The sequence below is a fragment of the Vipera berus genome (genome assembly GCF_964194415.1).
Source record: "Vipera berus genome assembly, chromosome: Z".
Classification (NCBI taxonomy): domain Eukaryota; kingdom Metazoa; phylum Chordata; class Lepidosauria; order Squamata; family Viperidae; genus Vipera; species Vipera berus.
In genome coordinates this window covers 103,243,162-103,261,164 of record NC_138205.1, presented here as the reverse complement: position 1 = coordinate 103,261,164, position 18,003 = coordinate 103,243,162, and the positions used below count along the sequence as shown (strand labels likewise).

General features: G+C 36.4%; 1 protein-coding gene across 1 annotated transcript in view; it reads right to left on the bottom strand.

Moving 5' to 3' along the window:
- Window positions 1–752: 752 nt before the first annotated feature.
- CALCR (calcitonin receptor) overlaps window positions 753–18,003 on the bottom strand; it is a 104,421-nt gene continuing 87,170 nt past the window's right edge. Inside the window, exons 12-13 of the mRNA XM_081345566.1 lie at window positions 14,306–14,347; window positions 753–2,229 (exon numbers count right to left, since the gene is read on the bottom strand). Of these exons, the coding sequence (XP_081201692.1) occupies window positions 2,008–2,229; window positions 14,306–14,347 (264 nt within the window). The 3' untranslated portion in view covers window positions 753–2,007. The remainder of the gene's footprint in view (window positions 2,230–14,305; window positions 14,348–18,003) is intronic.

The window sequence follows — 18,003 nt, the reverse complement described above, 5'->3', positions numbered from 1 at the left end:
TATAAAGAGATGCAGGTTGGCATAAAAATTCCAATGAAATCAAAGTAGAGGGAGACTTATGAACTTCCCAGACACAGTCATAAGTGATCCTGTGCCTCTGAATGCTGATGAAATGGGACTTCTGGTTGCTTTCCCTTAACCCAGCTATTTATTTGTTCAAATTATACTTTAGCTTTCTACTCCAAGTTCTTACTTTTGAAAGCTCCCCAAACTAATTTCTTCTTGTTGTGTATTCTCCAATTATTTTAAGAGAAATACAGAAAATCTGTACGTGAACTTTCTATTACGTAAAATATAAACTTAAAATGGTGAATAGAATATGTACTTTTTTTTTAGATATTTGGCATAACCCGAGTGTTGCCAAATATGTAACCAGTTCTTGGGAACATTGCAGTGGCTCCTTTCTTCTTTGGAACAGTGACTGTGGAATGTTAGGTTTAAGTGGAGCAAAAATGATCAAAAATTTAAACAACTATTTGTACCAGTGAAGCTAATTGGAAACTGTTTTCAGAGTTGAAATAGAATTGGAAATATTAAATGCATGCAATGTATAAATGCTTCTAAAATTTATTTTGATCATAGTATATGCATTAGAAAGTTATTAGAAAGTTATATGGCTTTTTAAAGTATTTTCAAGGCAAAAAAATAGTATGCATAGCTTTACCTACAATACATACATTGCAAAACCATACTCTTTCTAGATTAAAATTATGTCAAATTTTCTCATGAGCAGAATTAAGATTTAGGTGCAGCTGAATCCAAAAGTGATATGGAAATCACTTTTCTGTGTTGCTTACAATTTCAATAATATTAGTATGGAATGATATAAATAATAATTTTAATTACTTTTTATTCTATAAATTCTATTTGTGAATTGCAAGAAAAAAATTCTGGTGTTTATGAACAATGGCGTTCTCCTTAGATTATTTTTTTTTGCACTGGACTTTTCAGGGAAAGAAAGCAAGAAGATACATTGAAGGACATATAGTATGTAATAAAGTACAAAGTAGTTATAAAATTTAAGCCTGAATGATTAGCTATATAATGGTTACTTTCCATTTTGAATCCTTATCTGCAAAGGTTCCAGCTGGTAAAATGAATGAGTATTTAGAGTCAGAAAGACATCAATGGTAATATGAAAGAAGAAAGAAAAAGAAAGGAAGAAAGAATTAAAGAAAGAAAGAAGCTATTTTCCAAATAGAACTCTCACTTTATTTCTAGAAAAAATGATTATCTTTAATTTTTTGGACTGAAAAATATGGCTGACAAATTTCCGTTGAAACAATTTATATAAAGTTGATGTACTGAACAAGGGTCTTGAATCCCTTCAGTGATCTTCCTGACAGAATATTGTATTCCTATGATATTTAATCCTTTTTTCTAAACTTCATGATACAATAAATAATTTACCTTCATTTCTATCTCTTGCCTGATGTCAGAATAATACTGAATGGCTAGCATCCTGTTGTGATAGTAAAGATTTACATATAGGGAATAAATGTTGGTGTTGTTTTGCTCCAAGTTGTGGGGTGGGGAAAAACACTTTGAGACAGCATTTAGCCTTACTGAAAGTAAATAATAAAACTGCTCCAATATAATGACAAATAAATTTGTATTTATGATTCCAAATAGCAATAGCTCTTTACCATCTCCAGTTTGCATTTAGTTCTATTTGGATAACAAAGATCTCTTGTAGAAATAATGGATTATTCTAGTGGGATGTCTGATGCAAAGTTTTATTACTATTGCATCCTCATTTTATATGGACAAGTTCTGGAACTGGTGAAAAATTTTCCTCCTCATTGAGAAATCTAGTTTTCATCTCCTTTTCTTTTGAAAGTGGCATTGGCAACTGGGATCAGTCCCCATGTCTGAATCTCTATCAGACTTTCATGAACTGGTGCCACAAAAGAGCTGAATTTCTGCACTTGGCATATGATGGCTCCAGGTTGCCACCAGTCTTGCTCCTTTGTGCAGAAATGAAAAGTGGAACCCTTTAATTATAAATTAAGCAAATGTCTCTCCAGATTTTAATGCAACAAGTTCAGAGTCATGTATGTACTTTCCATTCAGATGCTCACTGTTGGAATCATGATGATACAGATAAACAGGAACCTCTGTGATAGATGTTGCTGTGTAGGAGGTAGACCGTGTAGAACAATGGTCACGGCGCCTTTGACCCCACTGAGTTTTATACTGCATCCATTGCCGCTTCAGAGTTCCTTGGACCTATAACCAAAATATATTCAATGTTAGCAAATATCTGTGAATTAATTTTAACAAAAAAGATCTCTGATTCCTGAAAAACATATTTAGAATGGAAATCACTTCAATGAAAATACAATTCACTCTTCTCAAATAGGCTTCGTATTTGTTACAATTTAATTCCCCTAGCAATGGTCACAATTTCTATGGATTAAAGGAGTTGACATCCCACATACCATGCTATAGGTGATTGCCATAAGCAATAATTGACCTCACTAACAGCTTCAATGAGATATAAAGAAGCGCATGTAGAATTCTGTTCATGGAAAAGGACTGTTTCTTGCCTCCTTCCTCAAACATGCCCTTCCTTGATAGAATATGCTTAGAGATCAGAAACTCCAAAACTGCGCAGTATACACTTCTGGAAATTGCATATAGAAAGAACAAGAAAGCAGGGTCAATCCAGGGCCAATCCTTCTTGAGTCTGAACAAATGTTCATTCAAGCTAGGCTTCTGCCTTCTATCTTGGTTTCTTTAGTCCAATGGTGACAGACATGCTGTTTTTGTGAGCTTTGGAGAAAATAAAATATTAGCTATCCAATATATGACTCTCAGAGGAGATATACTGCTCCTTGCGGTAATGGTTTTAAAATTGTTTAACTTGCAAATTGCTGGAGAGAGTTAGTTATTGTCCAGGAGATAAATAGTAAAAAAATAAAGAAAACAGTAAGTTCACATCATATAATTTAAGCCCTTTGAAAAGAGGTCAAAAGAGTCCCACAAAAGTCATTTAACTGGCATTTCCAAGAAGAATGGAGCTAGCCCTGCTAAAGAGTTATTTTTTATAAGGTAGCATTATAGCTAATCTATATTTTGTGACATAGAACCTACAATCATTCAATGTGGAACCAATATAACACAGTCTCACATAATGGAATTTTGAAGTCTTTCAGATATGGCTTTTATTATATTGTCTTCCTGATTCTCCTTCCAAAGATTTTTTTATGATCCTTACATGCCAACTTCCACTTGTGCATTAATTCTGATCTGTAATTCTTAGTAGGCACCATACATTCAGATGTGATTTATTCTTCAAATCTAGGTCCTCTAGGTGAGATGTGTCAAAATGTCAGCCCGTGGGCCGGTTTCATCATACCCAAGCCACCCATTGTCGGCAATGCAAAAAGAGTCGCGATACATCGCAACACGTCATGTGACGTGGTGAGTTTGACACCCGTGCTCTAGGTCCTCTAAATTCCTGTCCCCAAAGTCATGGAATTAGGACGATAGACCTACCACTGAGCATTATTTCAATATTTAGGGATAGTTTTTTTCCAGGCTTCTGAATCAGAAATGCTTATTGTGACTATCTCAAAGGGCATCCAAATCATCCTCAGCTATAAAAGCTTTCTATTTTAATCAACTATTTTAACCAATTCATTCTAGCTGCTAAAGCTTATGCCCACATTTCCTGGGATTCAATTAAGGCCATACAGTAAAATGGTAATATTAGAGAAAGTTCAATCCAAAGTTTGGAAAATATTTTCCAGATTCTATGCTGCATTTTAAATGTATATTTAGGGAAGAAGAAGGAGCCACTAGAGTTGAATCTTGCTTTTAGATTATTATTTTTACATTTGTAAGAATTTGTTATATTGTATAGTCCAGGTTGGTTGGCCCCTTTAGTTATAGGAGACAATTTTGATTCCACCTGAAAAAAAACATTACCAGAAAGCCAATTCAATTTGGAATTGGTAAAGTGTAGAAGGCAAACTGATTACATAGCTTTGACGTATTCATTAATAACCAATGACCAAAATATACACTAAATAAGTCAGCCATTTGGACAAAATCATTGTTTCAAATTTAGAAGATTTTCATCCTTGGCTCATTTTAACACTCTCCCACAGCAGTGTTGGAAGTAAACAACAGGAAAATTAATTTTTCCAAATGATTGTGGCCCGTTGATGCAGGGGCAATTCGATACAGTGTGTGTTATATGGCCAGTTCTAAGGCACACTCATTTGCAATTGATCTCTCTAAAAAATCCACAGGGCATTTTGATGTTCATTCAATCAATCATTGATAATTTTTTGGCTCCATCTGGTGAACATCAGGAGTTTGATATGAACAAAGGAGGGAAATCACGCAGAGCATGACTTCTAAAAGTTTTTCCAATCCCTTAACAGTAGCTTCGCTTTGGGCTATGACATGTGACTGAATAGGAAGAGGGAGGGAAGGCTTAGAGTGCAAAAGAGCTTAGTTTTTCCAGGAAACAGTCCAACCACCTCTCACACAGAGATCCACTGGGAATTTTTAAAATGATTTTCCCCCTCCACAGAGTACCTCAACATCTGGTCCATTTTTAGCTCAGCTGTTTTGCTGGTTTCTTCTACCATACCAAATTTGGTTCCATTCTGTTTAGCATTCAGAGTGTTAGCCTGCTGATGGGCAGTCTTAAGCCCTTTCTCATACTTTCTTTCTAATGTTGTGTTACAGTGAATAAAAATGGGTTCTTCAAGCTGTTCTTTTTTAAGTAGTGCTCTTGGCTTTTTCTGAAATGATATCATCCTTGGTTGGTAATAACTCACTCTCATTAGGAATAAATTGTTAAAAATCAGACTGAAACAACTTTCTCTTCCTACATCCCAAATCTCAGGTATTATCTTCTCCTCATCTTTAGAGGATAAAGACTTTAGAATGGTCAGGCTGCATAAATCTGACAACACCGAAATTGCAACATAAAGAATATCTATATAGAGCATGTACATTAAACTTTGTGTTACAAACGTATCTGGGATGTTTATACAAAGCATATATATCCAGTTAACTTCTGGTCTTCCTTTCAAAATGATTTCACAAAAGAGAAAAATGCCAGCCATTACAAATCCCCTTTCCTGGCAATGATCATAATAGGTAACATGAATTTCAGGCTGGGAACTATGGAAAAAGTCTGAAGACACCTTTCTATAAATTGAAGGAAGATCTTATTTAGCTTTGTGCTTTTTCACTAGGTGGGATTGAATTTAGGCTATTACACCAGTTTGAAAGTTAAATGACATACAGAATTCCACAAATTTGGTAACCGTGAAAAATTCAGGCAATTTTTATTTTGACTACGTTGCCGCATATGTGAAATCTCAAGAGTCATTGCAAAAATGGACAGGAATGGGTGAATTTAATTCAAATGACCATCAGATATACTACTGCGGGCAAGAATCCCTCAGAAGAAATGGAGTAGCCTTCATAGTCAATAAAAGAGTAGGAAAAGCAATACTGGGATACAATCCCCAAAATGACAGAATGATCTCAGTTCAAATCCAAGGCAAACCATTCAATATCACAGTAGTCCAAGTCTATGCCCCAACCACCAGTGCTGAAAAGGATGAAATTGATCGGTTCTATGAAGCCCTACAGCACTTTATAGAATTAAAACCAAAAAATGATGTCCTTATCATCATGGGGGATTGGAATGCTAAATTAGAAAGCCAAAAGATAACTGGAATAACAGGCAAGTTTTGCCTTGGAGTACAAAATGAAGCAGGGCACAGGCTGATAGAATTTTGTCAAGAGAATACGATGGTCATAGCAAACACTCTTTTCCAACAACCCAAGAGACAGCTCTACACATGGACATCACCAGACGGTCAACACAGAAATCAGATTGACTATATGCTCTGCAGCCAAAGATGGAGAAGCTCAATACAGTCAGTAAAAACAAGACCAGGAGCTGACTGTGGCTCAGATGATAAGCTTCTCATTGCAAAATTTAGGCTGAAATTGAAGAAAGTAGGGAAGTGCACTAGGCCACTCAGGTATGAACTAAATCATATCCCTGATGAATATACAGTAGAGGTGACAAATAGATTTAAGGAATTACATCTAATAGACAGAGTGCCTGAAGAACTATGGGTGGAGGTTTGCAACATTGTACAAAAGGTAGAAACTCAAACCATCTCAAAGAAAAAGAAATGCAAGAAAGCAAAATGGCTGTCTAAGGAAGCTTTGCAAATAGCTGAGGAAAGAAGAGAAGCGAAAGACAAGGGAGAAAGAGAAAGATACACCCAATTGAATGCAGAATTCCAGAGAATAGCTACAAAAGATAAGAATGCCTTCTTAAATGAACAGTGCAAAGAAATAGAAGAAAACAGTAGAATAAGGAGGACCAGAGATCTCTTCAAGAAAATTGGAGAAATGAAGGGAACGTTTCATGCAAAAATGGGCATGATAAAGGACCAAAATGGCAGGGACATAACAGAGGCAGAAGAGATTAAGAAAAGATGGCAAAATTACACAGAAGATCTATACAAGAATGAGCTTAACGTCCCTGATAACCATGATGGGGTGGTCAGAGCCAGACATCCTAGAATGTGAAGTGAAATGGGCCTTAGGAAAGCTGAGCAACAACAAAGCTAGTGGAGGTGACAGTATTCCAGCTGAGCTATTCAAAAATCTTAAAAGACGATGCAGTAAAAGTGCTACACTCAATTTGCCAGCAAATTTGGAAAACTCAACAGTGGCCACAGAATTGGAAAAGATTAGTTTACATTCCAATTCCAAAGAAAGGCAGTGCCAAAGAATGTTCAAACTATCGCACCATTGCACTCATTTCACATGCTAGTAAAGTTATGCTTAAAATCCTACAAGCTAGACTCCAGCAGTATGTGGATCAAGAACTATCAGAAGTACAGGCAGGATTTCGAAGAGACAGAGGAACTACAGATCAAATTGGCAACATATGCTGGATCATGGAGAAAGCTAGGGAGTTCCAGAAAAACATCTACTTTTGCTTCATTGACTATGCTAAAGCATTTGATTGTGTGGATCAGAACAAACTGTGGCAAGTTCTTAAAGAGATGGGAGTACCAGACCATCTTATTTGTCTCTTGAAAAATGTATACACGGGTCAAGAAAAAATAGTGAGAACTGGACACGGTACCACTGATTGGTTCAAAATTGGGAAAGGAGTCCGGCAAGGCTGTATACTGTCGTCCTGCCTATTTAACTTATATGCAGAGCACATCATGAGAAAGGCAGGGCTTGATGAATCAAAAGTTGGAATTAAGATTGCCAGGAGAAATATTAACAACCTAAGATATGCAGATGATACCACTGTAATGACAGAAAGTGAAGAGGAACTAAAGAGCCTCTTGATGCGAGTGAAGAAGAAGAGTGCAAAAGTTGGCTTGAAACTTAACATTAAGAAAACCAAGATCATGGCATCCGGCTCTCTCAATTCCTGGCAAATAGATGGGGAAGAAATGGAGGTAGTGATAGATTTTATTTTCCTGGGCTCCAGGATCACTGCAGATGGGGACTGCAGCCAATAAATTAAAAGACACTTGCTCCTCGGGAGGAAAGCAATGGGAAATCTAGACAGCATACTAAAAAGCAGAGACATCACCCTGCCAACAAAAGTGCGTATAGTCAAGGCTATGGTCTTCTCAGTTGCAATGTATGAAAGTTGGACCATAAGAAAGGCTGAGTGCCAAAGAATTGAAGCGTTTGAACTATGGTGCTGGAGAAGACTCCTGCGAGTTTCTTGGACTGCAAGGCAATCAAGCTGGTCAGTCTTAGAGGAGATCAACCCTGACTGCTCTTTAGAAGGCCAGATCCTGAAGTTGAAACTCAAATACTTTGGCCACCTAATGAGAAAGAAGGACTCACTGGAGAAGTGTCTAATGCTGGGAAAGATTGAGGGCAATAAAAGAAGGGGACGACAGAGAATGAGGTGGCTGGATGGAGTCACTGAAGCAGTAGGTGTGAGCTTAAATGGACTCCAGAAGATAGTCGAGGACAGGAAGGCCTGGAGGAACGTTGTCCATGGGGTCACGATGGGTCGGACACGACTTTGTAACTACAATAACAACAAATAGTTTGAAATTCCATCACTAAAATTTGTTTTTTGGTCATATAGAAAAAAGATCAAGAGCTGGAATTTTGTCTTCATGAGGCTTCCTGTTTCTGTTTGCACATTTTTTCCCCTTCATAGAGAAAAAAAATCGAACTTGCCACTCACTGCAAAATACTCCTATATCATCCAGCTGGTTGAGGAGTGTATATATTTATATATATATAAAACATTTATAAAGTTCTTTTCTAAGGTGGCTTCCACTGAAGAGTTGAAAAAACTCATTTAAACTAACACTAACTGCATAAAACTAATTTTAAATGAATAAAATCAGTACCACTATCCAGGAAAACTAAACCTGAAATAAATCTTAAAACATGTATAAAGAAAAGAATTTATGCATCTTTTGAATAAGTCATTCTCTCATATAAAAGCCAGGAATATCATTGTTGGGGTCATATCTGCAGACTTGCAAAAAGAGTCTTTGAGTCAGTGCTCAAAGCACAGGCTGGGTAGGTGAATGGACAAACCAAGGTGACTCTCCTAATACAGATCATTTCTGAAACTGATTGATTATATGCTGTCAAGTCATTTTTACTCCTTCCATGTAAATACATTTTATACATGACAATCTATCTGTAACCTGTTTTTTCAAGTCTCCCAATAGTGCACTTAGGCTATAGTAACTAAATCGTTGGATCCCTTGCTCTTTGCTGTCCTCTTCTTCTCTTTTTTCTCATCATTAGACCCTTTTCCAGAGAGCTGAGTCCTTGCATAATGTGTCCTAAGTAGATTATTTGAGCCTAATCATTTGTGCTTCAAGTAAGAACGCTAGGTTGATTTGTTTGATCCGTCATTTTGTTTCCTTGGCTGTCCATGGAATCTTTAGGAGTGCTCTCCAACAGCAAAATTCAAAGACATAAATAGTCTTCCTATCCTTCTTCTTTAAAGTCCAACTTTTGCTTTTATAGAGTATCCCAGAAAATACATTGGCTTGCACAATTCTGATCTTTATAGGTACAGTATAGACACATCGTGGCATTTAATATTTTTTCCAAAGCCTTCATGGCTGTTCTACCTAGTGCTAGTCTGCAGCATATTTCTTAATTGTTTGACCCTGTACTGTTGATCCTAAAAGGCAGAAGCTATCCACTTTCAGTATCTTCATTATCAATATAGGAACGTAAATAAAACTCAATCTTCCTGAGCAAAAGATATGCTTAAAATAAAAATCACTGCATACAATTATTCTGACAATACAATAAAACAATGACAAATGCAATATATAATTTTTATCAAACTGTGTCATATCTATCGCTCAGTCCAGCTGATAGAAAGATTGTATTTTTAAAGGTGCTTGATCTTATCAAGGGGATGATCTTTTAATGCAGAAAAACTCGCATACTTTTTTCCGCAGTAAAATGACTTAAATAACTAATTTATTTCAAGTGGAACTTGTGGTTAGTGGGAGCTAGGTTATTCTCCCAAATCACAGCAGCTACTTTCCAAAACCATAGTATTAATCTATCATGTTCAATATCAATCTACTCAAACCAGTATGGAAAGAACTCACCAAAATTGCAAGATGACACTGACTCATATAATCTATTGCTTCACCTATGCTTTATTATTTTTTAAAATGATGCTCAAGGATGTTGAGATTTTTTTTTAATTAAAAAGTTTTATCATACATTTTATCTTTAACAAACCCCCCTACCCCTCCCCTACCCCTCCCTCCTTACCCCTCCCCCCTCCCCCCCCCGACTTCCCAGAGCTAAGTACAAGGTATAAAAAACAAAAAAAAAGAATCATAAACAACCACATGCTAACAACCGTAAACTCTAAAATCTATCACTCTCTAGCTCATATAGAATAACTACAAACACTATTAATATAAAATCTTCATTTCAAAAAAAAGGATTTAGGCAGTCTAGCATGACTTGGGACGCGCTTAGAAGCTCCAGCCTTGTCCATCTGTACATCCAAAACACCATTCCAATCCCCCATAAAAATAACAGATTTATAATCCAACTGGGTAAGCTTTGTATAAAGTAAACTAAAAAAGTCAGCTTGTTGTTGATTATGAGCATATAATCCAACTAAAAGCGTCTTTTTGCCTTCTAGCAGCAGCTCTATCATAACGTATCTTCCATGCTTATCTGCTTCAATTAAGTCTGCTGTTAAAGCACTTTTAACATAAACAACCACTCCATTTTCCTTATTCATTACAGAAGCAACAAATCGCGTACCCAACCTTGAGTTCAGTAAATACTTTTGATCCACAACCCTAATATACCTTTCTTGCAAACATATAACATCTATCTTGAATTATTTTAAATATTGAAAAACTTTCTTCCTCTTCTGTGGTGAATTTAGTCCATTAACGTTCCAAGTTGAAAATTTAGTTGTCATGCATATCATCCCAAAGCTCTTGAAGCGCTGCTTTGATAGGACTATCTTTTTTAGGCCATGCTCCTCCCACTGCTTGGCTATAAGTACGTTGTGGAAATTCCATAGACTTCTGCTGATCTTTTTCTTTTATTTTTTTTTAATCGTTTTAAAGCAGCACGCGTCACCCTCTTCTCTCTAGGATCATCCAAAGAAGTTGTAGCTTGATCTCCTCCAGCACCGTTCTCCTCTGTCTGTCCATCTTCAGCCTCTTGGTGTTCTCCTTCTCCAAATCTCTTTGCAGCTTCCAAAAGTAATAATGGGGTTGCTTTTAAAACGTTATTGTAAAAATCACGCGCCTGCATCACAGTAGCCAGACGGTACCTTTTACCTTCATGCATCACCATCAACCCAACTGGGATCTCCCATCTGAATCTTATATCTCATTGTTTGAGCTCTTGCACAAGAAATGTAAAATCCTTCCTTCTCCTTAAAATCTTTGGAGGAATTTCTTTTAGAACCAAAACTTCTTGATCAGCAATCACAACTTTAGAATCATAGGCAGCTTGTATAACTTCATCTCTAATTTCCCTCTTTACAAAATAAACCACCACATCTCTAGGCAGCTTTCTCTGTCTAGCAATCCATGAATTCACATGAAACACTTTATCCATGCCTCCCTTTATTTCAGATGCTGGCTGATTCAATACCACTTCCAGAGCCTCCGAAATCAGCTGCTTTAGATCTTCCTTAATATTCTCTTTTAAGCCTCTGATTCTAACAGCAAACTGCATCTGATAATATTGAGCAAGACTCAATTCTCTGTCCATTTTATCTCTTAAATCTTCATTCTCCAATACTTTTGCTTCTAATATGGCATTCTTTTGAGTCAAATCTTCCACTTTTTTCTCCAGATCTTCCACACATTCAGCCACTTTATACACTGAAGACAAAATGTCTACCTTCATCACACTAAACTTCTGTTCCATCCTCTCTTCCATTCTCTCCTCCAATTTCTCCAATTTCTCCTCCATCCGTGCAAATTTATCTCCCATTGATTCCAGAATTACCTGGGCATGTTTTTCAAGAGCATCTTGTAGATCCTTCGGTGTCAATACATCAGGAGGATGCAACGCCTGCAATGATGATTGTTGCATCGGAGAAGTTCCAGCACTCCGAAGAGTTTTTGAGGGAGGTTTAGCCGCCATCTTTTAGTTTCACTTGTGACGCACTTTCACTTTAAGTTTAAAAAAGTCCATCAAGCTCGAGAGTAAAATATAATAATCCTCTTCATCTTTTCCTCTTGTACCGCTCTGCCTGCTCCTTTTATTCCATAGTCCTTCCTTCAGGCAGGGGTGGTCGCAAACGCCTGGCTCTGCTCCAAGAAATCCGGAGCAGAGACGCTGACCAGCTGGGAGCAACCCAGGCTACGGGGGAGTTCGATCCTTCAGCCGCCCAAGCTACAAGCTCAGGCGGCCCCGGAGAACTCAACCCCTACCTGGGGCCTCACCCCCTCCTCTTCTCCCGAGGAGGGGGCTTCAAATTCACCCGAACAGCTGATCGACGCTGTTTCGGGTGAAAATTACTCAGCTGAGCCGCGGGCAGCCCGGAAAGGCTGTCTCCGGCGCCGCGCAGCCACCGGAAGTCAAGGATGTTGAGATTTTGAAGAGGACTGGCTATGTATATTTTTCTTCCGGGTGAAAACCAGACTTTTTCCATTTTTGTTTATAAGAGCAAAAGGCAAAGATACTAGGGATCAAGAGACAGACTTAAAAATAAACTGACATGATCCTCATGTCTTTAATTTCTTCTATATTCAAATTGCTAGAATACTAGAATTGCAAAAACACCTTGGGACATTATTTATCTATTGTGCTTATTTACCTCGAACTCACAATGCTTTCCACAGTTAATTAAAACCTGTATCAAATAAAATTAAATTAAAGCTAAATTAAATTTAAACCACAATTTGTCAGAGCATTATCAAGCCAACAAAAAAGAAATAATTATAACAACAGAAACAATCAATGGTGTCTCTGGCAGAGCTCCTCTTTTGTCATCTACTGGAATGATATTAAAGGGGATAATTTAACATGCAAAGAATGGCTTTCATAGGAAGGCTGAGCCCAAGGGGTGCTAATTTTTCACTTATGATAAAAAAAACCCCAACAGATTTATCCTCACTCACATTATGAAACTAGGACAATCAATAATCTCTCTTGATATGGTTTAGGAATTTATAGATCAAACCCAGAATTTTGAATTGTACCTCTGAAATTATTGAGAGCCAATGCATAGTCCACAATACCAGTGCTATATATTTCTGGAAGCCTGCTAGCAAGTGGGTTGTCATATTCCCTCCCCCCTTGTACTTTGATCTAAACAGCCCCACACAGAACACGTTACTGCAATCTAAATGCACAGTGATTTACTACAGTGATTTAGTGAGGACATGATTTACTGTATCAGGATCTGCAGGCTCTAGGTATATGCAAAAGTCATATCTGTTTCTACTTGTCCATCAGCAGCCATGAATCCAGGAGAATCACCAAATCACACAGCCCAAATCAATCATAGATAGTGTCACTCCCTTGGGGAAAATGTTTGGAGCTGACAGAGTCATGATTGACAAATTCCAAATTGGTTTTTTTTTTAATTCAACTTCAGAATGTTTCAACCAATCCAGACCTTCATAGCCACTAGACCTTGACAAGTTCTCCACAATCTCATCTGTAGTAGGGATATACAATTCAGTATCAAAAGCATAATATAATCCGGGGGAAGATAAATGGAAGACATATGGTCCCAGTAGATTTTTCCTCCCAGCCCAGGAGTCGCTTCAGATTATGTAAATATGGACAATTGAACATGATTGCAGCTGCTGTTGTAAGCAACTGTACTAATTAATCCATTCACTATTAATAGTTATCATGAATCCAGTCATACCAAAACTTTTAAAAGCATTTGTTCTTGATGTTGTTGAATTCTTGCTGTGAACATTTAACATTTAGGACTTTCAGAATTTTAATTTATAAGTAGTCCTTGACTTATGACCATAACTGAGACTGGAGCTTCTCTCACTAAGTGAGATGGACATTAAGTGAGTCCTGCCCAATTGTTGTCATGGTTGTTAAGCAAATCACATGGTTGTTAAGTGAATCCAGCTTCCCATGTTGACTATGCTTGCTAAAAGCTGGCTGGGAAAGTTGTAAACTGTGACCCTGTGATCTAAGATGCAACAATCATTGTAAATACATGCTGGATGCCAAGAGGCCAAATTCTGATCAGGTGACTATGGGGATGCTGCAACGGTTTTAAATGTGAGGATCAGTCAGTCATAAGACACTTTTTTTTACCACTATCATAACAAATGGCCATAAGTCGAGGCCTACCTGTAACATGGATTAAAATCTTTTGCTGTACTTCCCCATACCAAAATCTCACTTTTTTCCCTACCTCATCCTAAAGATTTCATTCATTTCCTAAAGATTCATTTCTTCATTGTATTTTCATTACTCACATTACAACAGCAGGTTGCAGAGTAACAAGGCAATAATAAAAGCTCACAAAAATCCTTATAAAATGTATTGACACAACAAATTAAAACAAATGGTAACTACTAAAACAGCAGAGATAAAATGGATTAGTAAACCATGCGTGCAGTGTTAAGCTAAATGTTAAAAGATAGTTTTCTGATCAATGAATAAAATTGACCTGGCTCAAAATGTCAACCAAGGTATTTCTGTCATTTGTTGGGAGCAATTTGTTTTGTTTTCCAAGCTAATCTGAAGTGAATTCTACTTATCATACTAGGACTAAATGGCAGTATTAAATTACATGAAATGAAGTTTATTCACTCACCTCTCCGTTGAAGAAACAGAAAATAGTTGCCACAAGTAGGCCCTGAAAGGAAAAATTAAATGCAAATTATTCAGATTGTTTCTATGAATACAGAAATTATGGAATGAAATAAAGCGGATATATTTTATAACATTTCACTGTAGGTATAGTAGAGTATAATAACTCACAATTCAAGAATTCTGCTAGATCAAAGAGCTATCTAACCTAGCATCCTGTTATAGAAAACAGACAACCAGGTCATTAATGAGCTAATCCTCATCTGTTTCTCTTGTTTCTTCCTCTCTCTAATCTCCTTTTAAAACCATTTAAAAACTAATCACACATCCTAAAATCTTAATTAAGAAGGATGGAAATGAATGTCTTGATACTGTTCTGATTCAATGGTACTTAACTCAAGAATTATCACCACACATAATGAAAAGATATTCCATTATTGATCTTCAGTTACATTTTCATATTGATGTGAAACACTTCATTCTGTCTGTCCTGAATTTCACAATTTATTCCTTACATTTAGTTTTCCGTGATTAGAGACAAAACAAAAGGATATCCACAATGGGGGTCAAGGTGGACTCTCAAAAAGTCAAGATGGCACCTGCAAAGTCCAACTCCATATGTATAATTTTTCAATGTAAAAATTATAAACCCATACAATTATGCCTTCTGCCTTTTTTTTTTCTATTGAGCAATTATCACGTTGGACTTTTCCCAAAAAACTTAGTCTAAACCCCTGCTCCTTTTTAACAAGTACTGAACCAGTAACACACGTAAGAAAATGGAGAGGGATTCAACTATGGTCATCATGACAATGTCATGACTTTTTGACACCCCTTTCTCTGCCTCCTGTGGATGCCTCTTCTGTAAAATAAAATGTGGCACTTTTCAGGCATTCACCCTTTCTTCCCATAAAAACCAAGTCATTTGATAGAAAGTGTTATTTTCACAAAGTAGAGAAATTTGTGGGGAAAAAGTTATTCAAATGCTAGCTAATAGAGAAAATTAATGGTCTGAAACTAATAATTTCTTTTCCAAAAGAATACAGGACAAGCAGCATAGAATTTTGGAACATTTGAAAAAAAAAAGAAACATATTTATTTGGTGCAAGTTTTACTGATGGCAATTGTGATATTTTCCCCAAAGGACACAAGGCTTTGGACTGGGTGATCTTTTGTCAGCAGATCACATGTGATTCCCTTTCTTGTCTATTATTTCCTTGTTTCCATTTCTTGTCTGCTATTTTAGAATTAGAACAGAACAGAACAGAACAGAATAGAATCTGGAAATGACCTTGGAGGTCTTCTAGTCCAGCTCCCTGCTCATCAGGCAAAATAGAAGTGAAAGTTCTAAAATCCCATCAATAGGATTGTCATTAAATGAGTTACCAAAATCCAACTCTTCATTAGATGGCCCAAGGATACAGGAAGCTCTTTGCTACCATTTAGAGGACATCTGGATTGTTGTAGTTCAGATATGTCAATTCTACCCATTAATACAGGATCCCTAATTATTTGTTGCAGCCTTAAAGCCCATGCCAGTCACAAGGATCAATACCTGCATTATAATGTGGGAAATAAGGCAAATTGTAGAACTTGCCCTAAAATTGTGTTAGCATAGATTTTAAAAAGCTATTTTCTTTTCAGTGGAAATAAAATCCTGGCCTTATGGGTCCATACCCTGCTTGTTAATTTTTCCACCTGTTGCAGTCCTTACTCTTCCTAAAAATATTAAATGCAGACCACCGTTATTAAAAGACTGCACATTTGTGCATCAAAAATAAACACATACAAAGACATATTTATGTGTCCCTTTGTGTGTCTCTGTCTGTATTATACACACACATACGCATAGGTACACACCCCTGGAAATAAGCACTTCTGAATTCTCTATAGTTTCATAAGCAATTTAATAAATGTATATAATATTGCACTCCTTTTGTAATAGCAACTTTCTTCCTTTTAAAAAAATATTTCTATCTCATTCATAAAAGCATTTTGGATTATGCGGTTTCATAAATATATTGTATTTTGCCCAAGTGTAATCTGATCTGGACGTGTTCAGATGGTCTTGAAATTAGATTTTAATTCGCTATTCTGTAGGGAATACTACCAGAGGCAAATACAAGAGCCATGTAAGAAACAATGAAGAGGCTAATGGCAATAAGTGAGGTAATTTCAAAATAGCTTGTTTGCTTTATAACATTTTGAACCTGAAGCTACTGTCCTTGCCTAAAACTATTGTTCTTCCATCAGTGCAGCCTTCTCCAACAGGACCACTAAATTTCTTTGAAATTACAGCTTCTAGAACTCTGAGCCACTGGATTACCCATATCCAATAACTCCAAGGAAGAAATGACTAGGAAATATCCATGACAATCAGTGGACACATTTTAATGCATTTTTTCCAGTATTCTTAAAGTATTATTCCAAAGCAGTTGTAATATAATCCATCTGTGTTTTGCTAGAGATAAGGTACAATAATGTAGAGATTGTATCTTAGGCATCATGGGACAATGCCCCTGAAACGCTGTTCCTATTTGAACAATCTTGCAATCCAAAATTTGGAATGAGGGCAACTGCATGTACTAAGCTTCCATAATTTCATTACAATATACAAAATGCAAACATCATAGTTTAGGAGTACTAGAATCATTCTGCTTCTTCCTGTCCTACCTCAGCCATTCTGCTATGGCTCACAAAGAACTATAAAGTTTGAAGCAGCTTGAGATAATACAAAATGAAAGCTAAACAAAAGTATAAATAAATAAATAAATCACAGTCATAGCATTGTATGGAGATTTGCACAAACCGGCAAATCTTGCACATAGGTTTTGGGAATTGTGTATGGTTTGCAGTCTCAGGGTGTATCCTTCTGACAAAGTAGAAACTATGGTTTATAAATTACAATATAAACAGATTAAAACAAAACAAACCTCATTATGGCTTAGTCAATGAGTGACTATCAATGGAATTAAGAGCAGATGATACTTTGATTCAAGGTTTTTAAATAGAAGGAAATCACATGATTTCTTCAATATTATCCATGGGTTTGACTCTTTCACAAAATACATCCAATTACAATTTAATAATTTGAGTAGGTTTTTCTTATCTTCAGTGGCATTTAATTTTAGATTAAATGCTGATGATCTTGATAGCTTTCCATTAAATATTTAAACATTACCCAATGTCAAGCTAAGTATGCATGTGCTTTTGTAAAATTTCTTAGAAGAAGGATAATTCTTGTATGATAGTGCTCATCCTTTTGAGAGTAGTCGCAATATTCTGTCTTGCCAACTTTATTGTTTTTAATATCTTATGGCAGCAATAATAAATCAATAGATGAGTTTATACCTTTTTGCATGGTAGCTTATGTATAACCTTACATATTTTTATAGCTTGGAGAATGCATGTATTACAAGCTAATAAACAGATTACTGCAACAATATGAGTTTAATGGGCTTTGCAGAAAACACATTGATCTAGATGAAGGGGAAATGAAGCTGTCTCACATGCCAGCATCACATTATTTGCAGGCCACACAACTTTTGTATGTAGGAAATCATATTGTTGGTTTCTCCTGTTATTAGCAGACTAGCATACTGCTGCATAATTTATGGTCTGATCCGATCTTGGTTTGATATCCTGGCAACATAAATGCTGCTCTTTGCTATAAATACACAGCTTAACATAGCTTTTTATATA